The 19,636-nt window shown below is 37.0% G+C and overlaps 1 protein-coding gene across 2 annotated transcripts in view; it reads left to right on the top strand.

The window, feature by feature from the left end:
- The window catches only part of TET2 (tet methylcytosine dioxygenase 2), a 115,402-nt gene that overhangs the window by 72,443 nt on the left and 23,323 nt on the right, over positions 1-19,636 (top strand). The window contains exons 3-6 of one of the 2 annotated variants that reach the window (XM_037154447.2): positions 962-4,416; positions 6,047-6,137; positions 7,477-7,570; positions 8,175-8,383. In XM_037154447.2, coding sequence (XP_037010342.2) covers positions 1,008-4,416; positions 6,047-6,137; positions 7,477-7,570; positions 8,175-8,383 — 3,803 coding nt within the window. In that variant the 5' untranslated portion in view covers positions 962-1,007. Of the gene's footprint in view, positions 1-961; positions 4,417-6,046; positions 6,138-7,476; positions 7,571-8,174; positions 8,384-19,636 lie in introns of those variants that run through there. The other variant, XM_037154448.2, reaches the window with a different exon arrangement.

Below are 19,636 nucleotides of genomic sequence, written 5' to 3' on the forward strand. Positions count from 1 at the left end.
GATCACTGGGCATTCTGGGCAGACAAGACAGCAATCACAGTGGTCTGAAAGAGCTTACTGTGTATATTTATAAGATGTTCTTATAGTTGTACTCTAAACTGCGAGAGAAAGTCGAAGGAAAGAACAATAGAAATCCGCATGCGAAAACCATTTATATTAGGATTCTCAATAGAAGTGGATGACCAGGCCCTGGAGAAGAACATATAGATTCACCTAGAAAGGGCATTTTATAAACTACACTTTTCATCACTGGCCCGTCACTTGGGACATTAACACTAAAGGGAATGTACCTTATCCTTCAGGTGTGTTTGGGTAAAAGAGTTTGAAAACTACTAATGTAGACAATAAAAAGCCAGTAAAGTGTGTTAAAGGAGACATGACGTCATATTCACATTTTAGAACCTTCCCTTTGATAACAACTTCAAGGGTCCTTGGGGACTGGAGACGGGACAGGCTGGGCTGGAGGGAAACTCTTTAAAAAGTTACTGCAATTGATAATGAAGCCAGATAATGTACATCTGGCTGCCAAGTGGCGGTGAAGAAAATTCAATGAATTCATAGGAAATGGAATTGGCAGCTTAGCAAGTGACTGGCTCTGTAAGGTGCTAGAGGACAGAAAGGAAGTAGTCTTTCTATGTCATTCTCAGCATTTTGGACATGAAGAATTATTCGGGAAGAAAGTTAATGAGATTTACTAATGCAGTATGAACGTCCCACATGAGCTGGTGATTTTGATCATCTTTGTTCTGTATGACCATAAGTATTTCACACTTGCTGAGAAGACAAGAACAATCATTTCTTGAGTCGCTACCAGTTGTCACTCTGAAACATGAAGATAAGTATCACAATTTGCTATGTCTAGGAATTCCAGTATTATTAATGACATGGATATTCTGTAAGATGCATTATTACTGTTAGATGTGTATTAATGAACTTTAACTTTTGTGTCCATGCTCTTTAGAATTCACTTGGAGGGCAGTCTTGTGGATGGCCCCGAAGCAAGCCTGATGGAACAGGATAGAACCAACCATGTGGAGGGCAACAGACTAAGTCCATTCCTGACACCATCTCCGTCTCCCATTTGCCAGCCAGAACCTCTGGCTATAAAGCTCCAGAATGGAAGCCCTTTAACAGAGAGACCATATCCAGAAGTAAATGGAGACACCAAGTGGCAGTCTTTCAAAAGTTACTATGGAATACCCCATATGAAAGGACGCCAGAATAGCCGTGTGAGTCCGGACTTTATACAAGAAGGCAGAGGGTATTCCAAGTGTTTGCAAAACGGAGGAATAAAGCGCACGGTTAGTGAACCTTCTCTCTCTGGGCTCCATCAGAACAAGAAATTGAAACAAGACCAAACGGCCAATGGAGAACGAAAGAACTTCGGGGAAAGCCAAGAAAGAAATCAAGACAAAGGCAGCAGTCAATCAGATGTCTCCGATGTGAATGATAAGAGAGAATCTGTGAGCTCTGTGGCCCCAGAAAATGCAGTTAAAGATTTCACAAGTTTTTCAACACATAACTCTAGTGGGTCTGAAAATCCAGAGCATCAGATTCTGAATGAGCAGGAGGGAAAAAATGCTAACTACCATGACAAGAACATTGTATTACTTCTTGAAAACAAGTCAGTGCTAATGCCTAATGGTGCTACAGTTTCTGCCTCTTCCATGGAAAACACACATGGTGAACTCCTGGAACAGACACTGTTTCAATATTATCCAGGTTGTGTTTCCATTGCGGTGCAGAAAACCACATCTCACATACATGCCATTAACAGTCAGGCTACTAATGAGTTGTCCTGTGAGATCACTCACCCGTTGCATACCTCAGGGCAGATCAATTTGCCACAGACCTCGAACTCTGAGCTGCCTCCAGAGCCAGCTGCAGTGGTGCCTGAGGCCTGTGCCGCTGATGATGTCGGCAAACCAGCTGCGATGCTAGGTACCTGTTCCTTTCAGAAACCAGAACAACAAAAATCAGTTTTTGAGATAAGCCCATCTCCTGCAGAAAACAGTAATATCCAAGGAACCACAAAGCTAGTATCTGGTGAAGAATTCTGTTCAGGTTCCATCAGCAATATGCAGGCTCCTGGTGGCAGCTCTGAATGGTATTTCAAGCAAAATGAAATGAATGGTGCTTACTTCAAGCAAACCTCAGTGTTCACTAAGGATTCCTTTCCTGCCGCTGTAACACCACCACCATCGCGATTGCTTCTTTCTCCACCTCCTCCTCTCCCAGAGGTTCCTCAGCTTCCTTCAGAAGGAAAAAGCACTCTGAATGATGGTGTTTTGGAAGAATACCATCACTACCCCAACCAAAGTAATACAACTCTTTTAAGGGAAGTGAAAATAGAGAGTCAACCCAAGGCACCACCACCCCAGAGTCCTAATCCATCTACACATGTGTCCAGCCCCTCTCTGACACTTCCAGAAAGGCTTCAGAATAGTTGTGTTAACAAGGATGACATACGGACTCCAGGGACAATAACTGTTCCACTGTGTTCTGAGAAAACAAGGCACATATCAGAACATCTCAAGCCTAACCCACCAATTCTTGGTCGCAGTGAAGTTCTGCAGGACCACTGCCAGCAGTTGATGGGACACAAAGAGCAAGAGAATCTGAAGGGCCAGGATAAGGAACAAATACAAGACCTTGTGCCCCCAACACAGCCCTGCCTGAAACCAGGATGGATTGAATTGAAGGCCCCTCACTTCCACCAAGCAGAATCCCATGTGAAATATAATAAAACATCACTGCGGTCAATTCTTCAGTATCAGTCCAACTCCTCCAATCAAATGACCTCCAAACAATACACTGGAAGTTCCAATGTGCCTGGGGGGCTCCCAGGGCAAGCTTACATCCAGAAAATGATGCAGCCAGAGCAGAGGCCACAAAGGTACCAAGTTGAGATGAATCAAGGGCAGTCTCAAGGTACAGTGGACCAGCATCTCCAGTTCCAAAAACCCTCACTCCAGGTGCACTTCTCCAAGACAGACCCTTCATCCGAAACTCACATGGAGTCACTGTGCACCCCTAGATTTCATTTTCAACAAAGACCAGATTCCCAAACTGAGAAACTCCTCCCCTTGTCATTAAAGCAGCACTTGAATCAACAGGCTTCAGAGACTGAGCCATTCTCAAATTCACACCTTCTGCAACATAAACCTCATAAGCAGGCAGCACAAATACAAACATCCCAGAATTCACATCTCCCTCAAAACCAGCAGCAGCAGCAGCAAAAATTCATGAAGAATAAAGAACAAATGCCCCAAACTTTTTCTCATCCCCAAGGCAATAATGATCGGCAAAGAGAAGGATCGCTCTTTAGCCAGATTAAAGTGGAAGAATGTTTCAATGGTGAAAATCAGTATTCAAAATCAAGTGAGTTTCAGACTCATAATATCCAAATGGGGTTGGAGCACATACAGAACATGAATAGTAGAAATTCCCCCTACGGTCAGATCTTAAAATCAAATGCAAGCAAAGTACAGATTTCTTGTTCAAACAGTACTCACTTAGGTTCAGAGAATACAGAACAGACTAGAAATTCTGAACTTTTTGCAGGAAACAAGACCCCAAACTTGCATCACATGCCATTTTTTCCAAATAATGTGACCCCGAAGCAAGATGCTCTTCACAGGTGCTTTCAAGAACAGGAACAGAAGCCTCAACAAGCTTCAGTTCTGCAGGGATACAGAAGTAAAAACCAAGGCATATCTGGTCCACAAGCTGCACAACTTGCTCAGCAAAGGTACCTGATGCACAGCCAAGCGAATGCTTTCCCGGTGCCTGGCCAAGGAGGGAGTCACATTCAGACCCCTCCCCAAAAGGACATTCAGAAGCACGCTGCTCTAAGGTGGCACCTCTTACAGAGGCAAGAACAGCAGCAAGCCCAACAATCCCAGACTGAGTCTTGCCATAATCAGGCACACAGGCCAGTTAAAGTTGAACCAGGAACCAGGCCCCATGCCTGTATGCACCCCAAGTCAGCACAGCCAGAAAACAAAACGTGGAAAAAGATAAGTAAGCAAGAGATTCCACCTCCGAGCTGCGATAATGTGCAGCAAAGGAGCATCCTTGAGACCATGGAGCAACATCTGAAACAGTTTCAGGTCAAATCATTATTTGACCATAAGGCCCTTACTCTCAAATCACAGAAGCAAGTAAAAGTTGAAATGTCAGGGCCGGTCACAGTTTTAACTAGACAGACCACTGCTGCAGACCTCGACAGCCACACCCCAGCTGCAGAGCAGCGGGCAACTCCTTCTTCAGAAAAGACACCAACCAAAAGAACAGCTGGTTCTGTTCTCAATAATTTTTTAGAGTCACCTTCCAAATTACTAGATACTCCTATAAAAAATTTATTGGATACACCTGTCAAGACTCAATATGATTTCCCATCATGCAGATGTGTAGGTAAGTGCCAAAAATGCCCTGAGACACCTGGTGTTTATCCAGAATTAGCAAATTTATCTGTAGAGATGGGATTTCTTTTTTAGTCTGGCAGTAATTTGTAAAGGCTCATAAAAATCTGAAGCTTACATTTCGTGAAATTACAAATGCCTGTGCTGTGCAAGAAAGAACTTCACTTACATTCAGTTTTTCCAAAATTTTAAAACAATTGTGCATGCTCAGTTTTCCTTGTATCCAAACCCTTTAAAATATAAAGGTATTTGTTTCATATTAATCAACTTTTAACTCTATCTATCACCTTCTGGAGAGACAGCCGGGCAATAGAAACATCTATTAAAACGAGAGCAGTACCTGCCATATGCAAACTAATGTAGAAGCTTTTCATAGTTTTTAATTCAAAGTTGAATTTATTAATAGTTTTACAAGGTTAATTTCTACATAAGGGAGAAATTATCTCCAGTCTTTGTGAGTCGGGAGAAATTGTAGTGCTAAAGTTCTGAATATTCATGAAGTTGCCCTCTCTCTATTTATACACTCGAAATATTGTGTGATGTATATTCATTTTTCTTCTATTTTCTCTTTAAAGTTTTATCTTTTGATAGAAACTATGTAATTTTTTTAAACAAACACATTTGTGTTAAAATTCAAGATATGAGATAGGTCTGTCAGTGTAGGGAAACATTTTGCTGATGAATGCAGATTTTATACATATATACTCGGAAATCTTAATTATAGCTACTCAGCTCAGATGCACTAGAAGACATTTGAAAAAACAAATGTTAAGCTAATGTGGCTAATGGTCCACGCACCCTATGTCATTCCTCTTACAATGGGACACCCCCTCATTTTATAGATGAATGCAGGGAGGGTGCCTACTGGCCTTTGTTTGTGGTATTAGGTTGTTGGCTCACTGGGCTTGAGTGCCGTGCATCATAGATAATATTAGGTAAGTTACATTCGCCTCCGCTCCCTTCTCCCATCACTCGAACCCTCTCCCCCTTCATCTTTTCATAGTTTGCAGGAACCTCTTCCTTCTACCTGACCCTCTCTCCAGTATACTTCCTCTTCATAAATTGTTCTAAAGTACATTAAATATGGGTCTGGATTCAGTGCTCTTATTTTCCAAAAAAATAGTGTAATGCTGTGGGCAGACAAGAGGAGAGAAAGGTGTCTTGACACTAAACTAAGCAATCTCCTGGGGGTGGGATAAGACAGGATCATTTTTAATGGTCTAATATTCAGGTCGCAGGCAGTATTTTAGTTAGCTGTAAAAAAAAAAATTGTTTCAGTTTAAAAGATTGGGTTGTAGTTGATATTACATATAATATACTATAATTCCCACACTGTTTTCTTTGTTCAGTTCCACATGTTTGGTATAAAATAATTTCTTACCCCATATCTGAAATGTAATTTAATATATTTTCATCCGACAGCCAACATGTACCTATACTTAATTATTTTGCACATTTTCTAACAGATGATTCCATCAGCTTACTCGTCCAAAAGAAAAAAAAAACGTGTAAAGTCACATTCAGGGCCCTTAATGTGCAGTCGGGGGATAAGTTTTGTGGATGTAGCCTTTCTATTTAGTATAATTGAGGTCTAAAATAATAATCTTCTATTATCTCAACAGAGCAAATTATTGAAAAAGATGAAGGTCCTTTTTATACCCATCTAGGAGCAGGTCCTAATGTGGCAGCTATTAGAGAAATCATGGAAGAAAGGTAATTAACACAAAGGCACAGGGCAGATTAACGTTTCTCCTTTGGTATATGTCAGAATTTTTCCAGCTCTCAGAGAAAAAGCAGTAAACAACTGTAAATTGAGTGATTATTAGTAGCCTTAGCTATTCCAGGGTTGCCAACACAACACGCTGTGCTATTCACCAGAGAGTCACAATATTTGACAGGACTAATAGCCTGCAAGCTGGCACAGGCTGCCCACTTCACGTGGGTGCCAGAAAACCCCGGCGTGAGCAAGGCCCAGCCTGGCCTGCCCACCAGGCACAAGGGTGCTGGCACGGGCTGCAGAGGGAAGCCCACTCTGGCACTCCCGTGGTGATAAATGTCAAAGAGAACAAGGGGGAGGTGTGGCGGAAGATAGGAACCATTGAGTTCAATTCACCTAGAGCGGTAAAGATGTAGTTATCTCGAAGGAAGTTGTCCCTTGGTGTGAGCAAAGGGCATGTGTGATAGACTGAGTAGAAACAGAGACATTCTATTTATAGCTGCATTTTCCTTTTTACTGTCAGTCACAGGTATGCAAGTATTTACCTGAACCCACACAGTTACTCCTGCATGCAGAAGACTCTTAAGAGCAAGATAAGCAATGCAGAGAGACTTTCGTATAGGAATCCACAGCCCTTGAGCTGTTGCTATGCTAGGATGTCTTTTCTTTAAGAGGTAGGAGACATTCTGGGCAGCAAGGATATATTCCACATCATTTTTGTCCCATTTCCAAATGATTTGTTTCTAAATTAGTGTGTAGAAATTCACTAAATAATCATTTAGCATTTTTTTATTAACAGGTACTAAGTAGTACCTTGATCATAAGGGAAAATATAGTGTATTTCAGAATTGCTGGATACTAGATATTTGCCAACTTCCTTTTTAAAAATGTGAGAGATTCTTTGAGAAAAAGTCTTAACTAAAATGTATTATGATTCCCTAAATTTTAAAATAGCTAAAATTAATAAAGAGCAAAAACCAAATAGTATGTATCTTAGAAGACTAAAGTTAGCAAACTTAAAAAAAGTCTTGTGTTTTGTGGAATTATGTGTAAAACTAAGCTTTTCCATTATTTCTACCCAACATATAATTTCAAAATAGTTCATTACAATTGCCCGTGTATTTGGATACTGAAGAAAAACAAGGCTTAAAGTCTGTTATCCAGTTTGCTTTGCTTAGGCCGATTTCTTTTTTTTTTTTTTTAATAAAGTAAACCATTTATTTCTCAGGATGTGGTAATAGAATAAGATTATGCTCAAATGTTCAATATGTTGAATGCCTCTTAGATTCATTTGCTAATTTTATGTGTGTGTGTGTTTCTGTGGATTTCTTTAAGGTTTGGACAGAAGGGTAAAGCTATTAGGATTGAAAAAGTCATCTATACTGGTAAAGAAGGCAAAAGTTCTCAGGGATGTCCTATTGCCAAATGGGTAAGTGTGACTTGACAAGGCTTTTGGTCTTCAATCTTAGCATTTTGATTCATTAATCTAATCCTGAGAATTGAGTTACCCAGGTTAGAGTCATCTAAGACAGTTAAAGGGACTATTGCTTGTATTTATTTTATCATGTGTTATCTCTATAATTATGTGTATTAGCCATATTTAATGGAAAGAATGGAATGGGGAGGAGGAGGTCCATTCAAGTATCTCCTACAAATATAATTGTTCCTTTAAATACATACCTTCAGTTAATCTTTATATCGCCATTTATGAAAACCTTGAACTTCATGAAAAAGATCTGCATGTCTTCCACCTAGCTCTGGCTCAGCCATTCCAGGGTTGCCAACCCAACATGCTGTGCTATCCACCAATGTTTAGTTAGTTTGCTAACCATTGAGCAGTTCCCACCCCAGGGTAAACCCTCACTTTGTACACGGGCAGCAAAAAAAGTTGCAGGCGGGGGAAATGTTGCCCTAACTGTGTCCCAGGCGTGAGAAAATGTGCATACATAAATCAGTGCTGACATCTGCTGCAAGTGACCCTTGTTTTGTTTTGGTTGGGGTGGGGTGTTGGGGTGGAACGGTGACCTGCACAGGTGGTGCGCAGAAGCTGCAGTGAGGAGAAGCTACTGTGCTTGGTGCGGGAGCGAGCCGGACACACCTGTGAGGCCGCAGTGATTGTCATTCTCATCCTGGTGTGGGAAGGCATCCCCCTGTCTCTGGCCGACAAACTCTACTCGGAGCTCACGGAGACGCTGAGGAAATACGGCGCGCTCACCAACCGTCGGTGTGCCCTGAACGAAGAGTAAGTGAAGCCAGGGTCTCTCCTTACTTTCCACTGATAGGAAAGCCTGATCTTTGGTTGGAGGGAAGAGAACCCACATTTTTACATTTATAAAAGGAGGATCATAGTGCTGCTTCACAGTCATGCAATGGGAGATTGTGCTCGCTAACATGGACGGCTCGAGATGATTTCATTCATGTTTTGTGCCTTCAGACAACATAGCCATTAGTTAGGATGGACTGGCCTGAGTGTCTCTTATCCACATGCACTCAGTCAGACCATAAACTGGAAAATACGTGTGTGTCCACTTTCTACAAATTACAGCTCTTTGTGTGCCTGACCATCACATTACATAAGCATGGACAGCCCTACTAAGTGGAAGAATTGGAAACAGAAAGTAAGTTTGGTGAGAAATTTTAGGATACCCAGGTCAAGAACCTTAATCGTATATGTGGTACACAAAATAGGAGGCATCTAGAAGTTGTAGAGATACAAATTTTGACTTCCATTTAGTGTAGTTCATTATTTCCACAAAGTAATCAAAATTGCTTCCATTTTTAATATGACTAAATAATCGAGAATTTAGTAGGTATGGATATGCATTTTTCAGGAATGTAAATATTTGGAATAGAAGAGCAGAGTTTTGTAGTTATATATATTTATGCATCCACGTATTAGTATGTTTCTGTTCATTGTTTGTTTTTAACCTCTCCACTTGGAGGAAGTTTAAACCTTCTCTTGGAGGAAGCTCCACTTTGTATCATTCCTCTACTATGCTATTCCTGTATTAGTGTTCAAAGATTATAGGATAATTCACCGAAATCTAACAGTACTTATTTTTACTCACAGCTGGTTCTAGAATAGTTTTAATTTTGTACTTCTTTCTTTAGTCTCCTTTCCTCTGTATACACCAAACTGCAGGATAGTTTTCCGAGCCCATGGAAACACGGTGCTGCTCCCTGCAGCAACCCCATTGCTAACCAGACCAGTTCTTTTGCTATTGCTCTAACAGGTGGCCTGTTGCTAACTCTGTAGTAAAATAGGTCCTCTGTCTGGGTCATGAAGGACTGCAAATCAACTATAAATAATCTGTTTGTAAAGTTACTTTTCCTACAAAAAATTGTTATGTGGCTCTCTATAGAAATTATAATCCAGAAATGTCATGGTGGGTCCCTCACTGCCATGCTTTCATTTTAGGAATGAATAAGGAAAGAAGGAGAAGTGGCGGATTCATAACACTACTCAGGCTTGTGATGAACTGCTTTAGGTGTAAAATACTCTTCAGGGGAAACTGTCCTTGTTTCTCATTTGAAAATGTAGGAAGGCGCTTTGAATCAAAAAGAAAATGAAAGCTGAGACATCTTGAGCTAATTAATTCATGATAGCATTTTTTTTCAGGAATTCAGTAACACTGCTTTGTATTTTTAAAGCAGACTCTTCCTCTTAGACGTGAGGGCTTAAACTTCTAAAGCACTGAAGAACTTGTGAAAAATGACAGTTGTTGTACCTAAATTTCCTAAAGTTTTATGTAAACTACATTTCATATTCTTTGTAATTGATTTAATTTTCATTATTATTTTATCTCTGATGTTTTCCCTCTTAAGGCTTTTAATTCCTATAAATGCCATTGCCTGGAATGGAATCTGACACATAGAAGGAAATTCTATGTAAGAACCCTCCTAAAATGTGTTATTTTACATGTGGAAACCAGAATGATAATTGAGCCAGGGTCTAAAAAATTATAATTAAAAGATATACTTCAAATATTAAGACTTTTGAAAGGCCAGTCTGTAACTTTTGTTATCTCTTGTCTAGAATTTCAAGGTGAAGATGTGTAAATTACTTAGATAAAATTTTAATTCTGGGCTATTCTCCAAACAGCAATTCCTCAAAAAAATGTACCTGAGAAACATGGTTAAGAGAGACACTTAACCAGTGGCAACAGAGACTTTACTCGACATACTTTTGAAGTTCCTTCTACCCCATAAAATACATTTTATGTCTGACAGAAGTTACAATTGTGACTTTTTGCCAAGAATATCAGATAATATCAAACTGGAGCTGTTGGCTCAGTTTCATGATCAAGGCCGTGTGAGACTCCTCCCTGAGTCCCTCCAGTCCCAGGGCCCCAATGCACCAGAACCGCCCACTGCAAGTCCAGGAAAGGACTCTGAGAGCAGCTTCCAGGGGGGTGGTCACAAACGGATTTTCACATTTCCTTTGAGCCAGACCAGCTGTTTCTCCTTTAAAGATTTCCCGTTGAGAGTTCAATTTTATTACTAAGCCTAACCAACAGTTTTTTGGCAAGTTAAGCGTTGTGGGAGTGTATCTTTCATCATAAGAAAGGCAAAGCCAGAAATGCATTCTGCCATTCTAGGTCATGTTAAACTGTTAAAGAAGCTTTATTTTATAGCAACGTTCAAATGTTCATTAAATGGAGGTATGTAGTGTAACAAATCTCTGGGCCTATTACTTAGCTTCAATATTTATCAACATTTTGTCAATACTGTTTCAGATATTAACCCCCCACCCCCACTAGCCCTTTAAAAAAAAGGCTATTTGAAAATTGTAAAGGATGTATTTATTTATTTTTAGAGAGGGGAAGGGAGGGAGAAAGAGAGGGAGAGAAACATCAGTGTGTGGTTGTCTCTGGTGTGCCCTCTATTGTGCATGTGGCCTGCAACCCAGGCATGTGCCCTGACTGGGAATCAAACTGGTGACCCTTTGGTTCTCAGGCCAGCACTCAATCCACTGAGCCACACCAGCCAGGGCTGTGCATGAGTTTTTTTTTTTTATGGAGACATATTTTCAGTTCTCATGAGTATAGACTTAAGAGTGACATTATTGGTCATATGGTAATTATAATGTTTAACTTTTTGAGAGGGGAAAAAATTGTTCTCCAAAGCAGCTGCACCATTTTGTATTCCAGCCAGCAACATATGTAAGTCCCAATGTCTCCACACCCTCAGCAAACCCATTGTTGTCTGTCTTTTTGATTACAGCCCTCCCAGTATGAACTGTACCTCAAGGACTGGATGTGCGTTTCCTCGTGACTAATAATGTCAGGCTTTATTTCATGTGCTTTTAGCCATTTGGCATTTTTTTTTGAGAAATGCCTACTTAAATCTTTGCTCATTTTTAAATTGTTTTCTGAGTTGTAGGAGTTATATATTCTGGAACTTTATCAGATACATGGTTTACAGCCATTTTTTTCTTATTCTGTAGGTTGTCTCCTTGAAGCACAAACGCTTTTAATGTTAATTACATCAAATTCATCTATTTTTGGATTAATTTTTTTGTACTTTTAGTGCATGTTTGAGAAACTGTTGCCTAATCCAAGGTCTTGAAGATTTACATCAATGTTTTCTTCTAAGTATTTTAGTTTAAGTTCTTATATGTAAGTCGCTGATCACTGTTGAGTTCATTTGATGTTGTTATGTAAGATTCCAAATTCACTCTTTTGCATTTGGCTATCCAGCTGTCTCATTACTACCTTTTTGTTTTAGTAGATGCTCTTTATCAGGTGGAAGAAGTATCTTTTTGTTTCTAGCTTGTTGAATATTTATATTATTAATGGGTGTTAGACTTTCTCAGCTGTTTTTTCTGGATCTAATAAGATAATCGTGTTGTTCTTATTCTTTATTTTGTTAAAGTGGTACATTATATTGATTTTTGTGCAGTGGAGAAACATGGCATTTATGGGATAATGAATAATGTATAGTGTTTTATATGTTGCTGGGTTCTGTTTGCTAGTATTTTATTGAGGATTTTTATATCTCTCTTGATAAGGGATACTGGTCCATATATTCTTATGATAGTTTTTAATGTTGTTATAGCCAGAATGCTGACTCCATAGAATGCATTGAGAATTGTTCCCTCTTTTATTTTTTGGAAGAATTTGTAAAGTCCTGAGGCTATTTATTTAATTGTTTGATTACTAATTAAATTTTTTACTTGTTGTGAGTCTATTCAGTTTACTCATTTCTTCTTGAGTCACTTTCAGTACTTTGCAACTTTGTAGGAATTTGTCCATTTCATGTAGGTTATCGAATTTGTTGATATATTAGTGGTATAATATTCACTTATAATGTTTTTAATAAGATCAGTAATAATGTCCTTTTTCACTCTTATTTTAATTATTTGGTCTCTTTTTTTAATTGGTCATTCTAGCTAATTTTGTAAATTTTGTTGATTTTTTTCAAAAAAAACTTGTGATTTCTTTGATTTTCCCTGTAGCTTATTCTCTATTTAGTCCATTTCAAATTTTTAGTATTTTCTTCATGCTCCTTGCTTGGGATTTAGTTTGCTCTTCTGTATCTAGTTTTTCAAGGTAGAAGATTAGTTTAGAAATTTGAGAATTTTTTTACTTTTTACCATAGGCATTTTAAACTATAAATTTCTCTCTAAGCTTGCTTTAGCTGCATTACATAAAGTTTTGATATACTGACTTTATATTTTCACTTTTTTACTAAATATTTTCTAATTTACCTTATTGTTTTATCTTTGACTCACTGATTATTTAGGAGTATATTGTTTGATTTCTACATATTTATTAATTACCCAACTCTGTTTCTTATTCATTCATAATTTTATTCCATTGATAACAGAGAATATACCTTATATTACTTTGATTATTTTTAATTAATTAGACTTGTCCTATAATCTAATGTAGTCCATTCTGGAGAATACTTCACGAGCACTTCAGAACAAGGAGGGTTCTGCTATTTGGTGCCAGGCTCTCTAAAGTAGATGTCTGTGGTCATTAGCTGACTTACAGTGTTTTTTCATCTCTTTATTTTCTGCTTGATTTTCAGTGTAGTTGTTCTACCCATTATTAAAAGTGGGGTATTAAATTATCTATTCTATCCTTTAATTCTGTTATTATTTACTTCATGTATTTTGGCTCTCTCTTCTTAGGTTTATATGTGTTTTACATCTACTTAATGAATTGTCCCCTTTATTATTATTATTGTAGAATGTACTTCTTTGTTATACTTATTAATTACTTAGTAAGATGAAAATATTCTCTTAAATTTTGTTTTGAAGTTAGTGCAGGCATTTCATTTAGCTTTTGATCACTATTTGCATATCTTTTTCTATCCTTCTATTTTCAGCCTATTTGCTGAAAACTAAAAGCGTGTCTTTTGTAGGCAACATTTAATTGGATTGTGCTTTTTTAAATGTAATCTTCATTTTACTGTTTCTTCCCATTACCATTTAACCCCTGATACACCCCCTCCTCCCAGCAATCACCACACTGTTGTCCACGTCCAGGAGTCCACTTTCCTTTTGCTCAGTCCCTCCACCCTCCAAACCCCCCACTAGCTGTCATCTGCTCTCCATCTGTGAGTCTGTCTGTTTTGCGTGTTAGTTTAGTTTGTTCATTAAATTACAGATATAAGTGAAATAATATGGTATTTGTCTTTCTCTGACTGGCTTATTTTACTTAGCATAATGTCCTCCATGCCCGTCCATACTGTTGCAAGGGTAAACTTTTCTCCTTTTTTATGGCCAAGTAGAACTCCATGGTGTAAAATAGCCCACAATTGTTTTATCCACAGTTTATTCCACAGTGATGGACACTTGGGCTGCTTCCATATTTCAGCAATTTTAAGTAACACTGCAATGAATATAGGGGTGTTTATGTTCTTTCTGATTAGTGTCTTGGGTTCCTTCCCATATATTCCCAGAAGTGGGATCACTGGGTCAAAAGGCAGATCCATTTTCAATTTTTTGAGGTATCTCCACACTACTTTCCACAGTGGCTGCACCAATCTGCATTTCTACAAACAGTGCAATAGGGTTCCCCTCTCTCCACATCATTGCTAGCACTTGTGTGTTGATTTATTGATGCTATGCATTCTGACAGGTGTCAGATGCTATCTCACTGTTGTTTTAATTTGCATTGCTCTGAAGATGAGTGATGTTGAGCATCTTTTCATATGTCTGTTGGCCATCTGTATGTCCTCTTTGGAAAAGTACCTGTTCAGGTCCTTTGCTCATTTTTTTATTGGATTGTTTGTTTGGTGTTGAGTTTGTAAGGTCTTAATAAATTTTGGATATTAACTCCTTATAAGATGTATTCAGCAAATATGTTCTCCCATTTTAAGGGTTGTCTTTTTATTTTGTTGATATTTTCCTTTGCTGTGCAAAAACTTTTAGTTTGATGTAGTCCTATTTGTTTATTTTTTCTTTTGTTTTCTTTGCCTGGGGAATATAGTCGATAAAAAATGTCTAAAGCAATGTCCGAGAATTTGCTGCCTACATTTTCTCCTTGGATATTTGTGGTTTTGGGTCTAACATTTAAGTCTTTGATACATTTTGAATTTATTATTGTGTGTGGTGGATGAAGGTGGTCAGTCTAGTTTCATTTCTCTGCATGTATCTGTCCAATTTTCCCAACACCATTTATTGCATAAACTATCTTTAGCCCATCGTGTATGCTTGCTTCCTCTGCCGAATGTTAATTGACTATAAGGGTGTGGGTTTATTACTGGATTCTCTGTTCTATTACATTGATCTATGTGTCTTTTTTCATGTCAGTCCCAGGCTGTTTTGATTTCTATGGTCTTGTAGTATAGTTTGATATTAGGTAGCATGATCTTCCAACTTTGTTCTTCTTTCTGAGGATCGCTGTTACTATGCAGGGCCTTTCCTGGTTCCATATAAAATTTTTGAAATATTTGTTTTATTTCTGTGAAATAGATCATTGGAATCTTGATTGGAATTGCATTGAATCTAATGTTTGTGTTGTGTATGATGGACATTTGAATGACATTAATTTTTCCTATCCATGAGCATGGTATGTGCTTCTATTTATTTGTGTCTTCAATTTCTTTCTTCAGTGTTCTATAATTCTCTACATACAGGTTTTCTACATCCTTTGTTAGGTTTATTCCTAGGTATTTCATTCTTTTTGAAGCAATTACAATAGGGATTGTTTTCTTAATTTTCCTTCCTTTTAGTTTGTTATCGGCATATAAAAACACAGCTGATTCTGGATATTAATTTTGTATCCTGCTACTTCACTGATTCATTTATCAATTCTAGTAGTTGTTGGTGGAATCTTTGGGGTTCTCTATGTACAGTATCATATCATCTGCAAATAAAGACAGTTTTACTTTTTCCTTTCAAATTTGGATGACTTTTATTTCTTCTTTTCTGATTGCTGTGGCTAGGACTTCCTGTACAATGTTAAATATGAGAGGTAAAAGCAGACATCCCTGTCTTGTTCCTGATTTAGGGGAATGCTTGTAGTTTTTGCCCATTGATTATGATGCTGGCAGTGGGTTTGTCATGTATGGCCTTTATTATGTTGATGAATGTTCCTTCTATTCCCACTTTGCTAAAAGTTTTTATCATAAATGGGTGCTGGATTTTATCAAGAGCTTTTTCTGCATCTGTTGATGTGATCATGTGCTTTTTGTTCTTCATTTTGTTTATGTGGTATATCACATTTATTGATTTGTGAATGTTGTACCAACCTTGCATTCCTGGAATAAATCCCACTTGATCATGGTGTATGATGTTTCTGACACATTGGTATATTTGATTTGCTAATATTTTGTTGAGGATTTTAGCATCTATATTCATCAATAATATTGGCCTATAATTTTATTTTTTTTATTGTCTTTATCTGGTTTTGGAATTAGGATAATGCTGGCCTCACAAAATGAGTTTGGGAGCCTTCCCTCCTCTTAAATTTTATGAAATAGTTTGAGAAAGAGAGCTGTTCTTCTCAGAATGCTTGGTAAAATTTACCTGTGAAGTCATCTGGTCCATGGCATTTGTTTGTTGGAAGTTTTTTGATTACTGTTTTAGCTTCATTGGTGTAATCCATCTATTCAGATTATCTGATTCTTCCTGATTTATTTTTGTAATATTGTGTGTTTCTAGGGATTTATCCGTTTTGTCCAGGTTGTCCATTTTGCTGTCACGTAATTGTTCATAAGGTTTTTTTTTACAGTCCTTTGTATTTCTTTGGTGTCAGCTATTTCTCCTCTTTCATTTCTGATTTTATTTATTTGGGTTCGCTCTCTTTTTTTCTTGATGAGTCTGGTTAAAGGTCTGTCAATCTTGTTTATCTTTTCAAAGTACCAACTCTTGGAGTCACTGCTCTTTTATATCATTATTTTAGACTCTATTTCATTTATTTCTGTTCTGATTTTTATTATTTCCTTCCTTCTACTGACTTTGGGCTTTGTTTGTTATTCTTTTTCAAGTTTCTTTAAGTATGAAGTTAGAGTGATTATTTGAGCTTTTTCTTGTTTTGTTTTGGTTTTTTTTTTTAAGATAGGCAAGTACTGCTATGAATTTCCCTCTTAGGTTTGCTTTCCCAATGTCCCATAGATTTTGGATTTTTGTGTTCTCATTTTCACTTGTTTCAAGGTATCTTTTGATTTCTCCCTTGATCTCATTGTTGACCCATTCATTGTTTAATAACCTACTATTTAGCTTCCATGTCCTTGCTACTATTTAGCTTCCATGTCTTTGTGTATTTTTCAGTTTTCTTCTTGTGATTGATTTCTAGTTTCATAGCATTGTGCCTATAAAAGATGCTCTATATGATTTCAGTCATCTTAAATTTATTGATACTTGTTTTGTGTCCCAACATGTGGTCTGTCCTTGAAAATGTTCCACGTGCACTTGAAAAGTATGTATATTCTTTAGTGTGAAATGCTCTGAAGATATCAGTTAAATCCATTTGATCTAGTGCATCACTTAAGGCCACTATGTCCTTGCTGATTTTCTGCCTAGAAGATCTATCCATTGAAGGCAATGGGGTATTAAAATCCCCAGCTTCAACTATTTCTGTTGATCTCTTTTTTTATGTCCATCAAGATTTGCTTTACTATTTAGGTCCTCCTGTATTGGGTGCATAAATGTTTACTAGGGTTATATCCTTTCCTTGGATTGTTCCTTTTATCGTTATGTGGTGTTCTTCTTTGTCTCTTACTATATAGCCTTGGTTGTAAAGTCTATTTTTTAAATATAAGTACTTCTATCCCACCTTTTTTCATTTTTATTTGTGTGAAATATCTTTTTCCAACCTTTTACTTTTAGTCTGTGTGTATCTTTTGATGAGACGGGTCTCTTGGAGGCAGCTGGGTTGTTTCTAACCCATTTTTTTCTGTCTTTTCCTTTTAATGGTGTTATTTAATCCATATACATCAAATCTAATTACTGATGAAGCTTGATTTATGTCTGCCAATTTACTCTTGATTTCTATATGTCTGTGTTGTTTGTTTCTCAGTTCTTTGATTACTACCTTATTTTGTATTCCATTGGTATTTTCTAGTGTACCATTATAACTCCCTTATCATTCCTTTCATTATATTATTTGAAGTTATATTTTTGTTGGTTGCACCCTGGAGATTTTAACATCTTAAATTATAACAACATAATTGGAGAAATACCAGTTTAATTACAATAGTGTATAGAAGCTTCATTTTTATATAACTCTGTTCCCTCCTTTTTCTTTATACTCCTTTTCTATAAAAGTTACACTTTATACATTGTATGCCCATTAACATACACTTACAATTATTGCTTTATACAGTTCCCTTTAAATCAGATAGGAGAAAAAATGTTTAAAACAAAAAATATGTATACCATCTTTTCTGTTTACCTTAGTACTAACTTTTACTGGTTCTCTTTATTTTTTCATGTACACTCAAGTTACTGTCTAGTGTTCTTTCCTTTTAAACTGAAGGACTTCATTTAATATTTCTTATAGAGCTGTCCTAATGGTAATAGATGCTCTCAAATTATTTATCTGGAAATATCTTAATTTATTATTCATTATTGAAGGATAGTTTTGCTAGATACAGAATTTCGTAGTTGTCTTTTTCTTAACAGCACTTTAACATGTCATCCCAGTGCCTTCATTTTATTAATGTAGAGCATTGCATAGATTGGGTATGGTGAACCTTTCTTACATCCCTAGAATGTAGCCCCCTTGATCATGGTGTATGATCCTTTGTGCTACAAAACTTGGTTTGCTAATATTTTTTGAGGAATTTTACATTGTAAAATTGTTCATCAGGGATATTGGCTAGCAATTTTCTTTTCTTATAGTTTCCATTGTCTTAGTATCAGGGTAATAATGGCCTCATAACATAAATTTCAAAGTGATCTCTTCTCCTCTAGGCCCCTATAATGTATATATTGGTCCTAACGGTATCCTATAAATCCTTAAGCTGTCTTCACTTCTATTCCTTCTTTTCAACTTTTGCTACTCTAATTGGATGAATTCCACTGCTGTTTTCCCTGTCTTTGATTTCATTGATCTTTTTTCCCTTGATGTAAGCTCCTATGGAACTCTTTTAGTGAAATTTTCAATTGAGTTCTTGTTCTTCTGACATCATTGCACATCAGTAGTTTATTAGTAGTAATGTTATTATTTGGAAATTGCTTCTCTATATTGTAACATGAGGAGACCTTGTTACTGAACATAGGCTAAAATCCATGAGTTAATAACAATACTAAAACAAAGAACAAACTAATTGATTATTTTTGGATGATTACTAAGGCACTAAATTACTATTCAAAAATTTCACAACTTACCATGGATTTATTCTGTCATTTGTTTACAATATATATTTCATAGTGACCAAACAGCTGATAAATAAAATGTATTTAAAGAATTTAAGCTAAAGAATGCAAAAGAAATGTTATAATTAGGAATTATAATTTTATAGATGTCAGCAAAGATGGCAGAATAAGAATCTCTGAAATCTCTCTACCATAAAAGCAATAAGAACACTAGTAAATATTATCGAAATCAACTTCTGAGAAATCTATGAATTTACAAAAGCCCTGCATCTTTCCAGGAACATTTATTCAAGAAAGGCAATGGGATTTTGGTGAGAAGAATAAGTTTTAGTGTTTCAACTTGCCTTATTCCCATTGTACCCTGAACTCCACAACAGTTTTGGAAACCAAGAGGCTTCATTCATGGTGAAAATTGTCCTGGCAACGCCTGGATGTAGGAGTATTTGATTGGATGTCATCTAAAACCCCATTCCCAGGGAAGAGTCATCATTTTACCTGTTTGGTAATTCTCTAGAAGACCTTACTAGTCAGGCTGTTTTCATTTTATCTGAGTTTGAATTCACGTCAAACTCTTCCAAAAAATTTGAAGAGATCCTTTCCAAATTTATTTTAAAAGGCCATTATTTACCCTGACACCAAAACAGTGGACCCTATACGAAAAGAAAGTTACCAGCAAATATCCCTGATGAATATAAAATGTAAAATTCCTCAACAAAATAT

The sequence above is a fragment of the Artibeus jamaicensis genome, unplaced genomic scaffold, assembly GCF_021234435.1.
Source record: "Artibeus jamaicensis isolate MK-2021 breed Jamaican fruit bat unplaced genomic scaffold, CSHL_Jam_final scaffold_3222, whole genome shotgun sequence".
Lineage (NCBI taxonomy): Eukaryota > Metazoa > Chordata > Mammalia > Chiroptera > Phyllostomidae > Artibeus > Artibeus jamaicensis.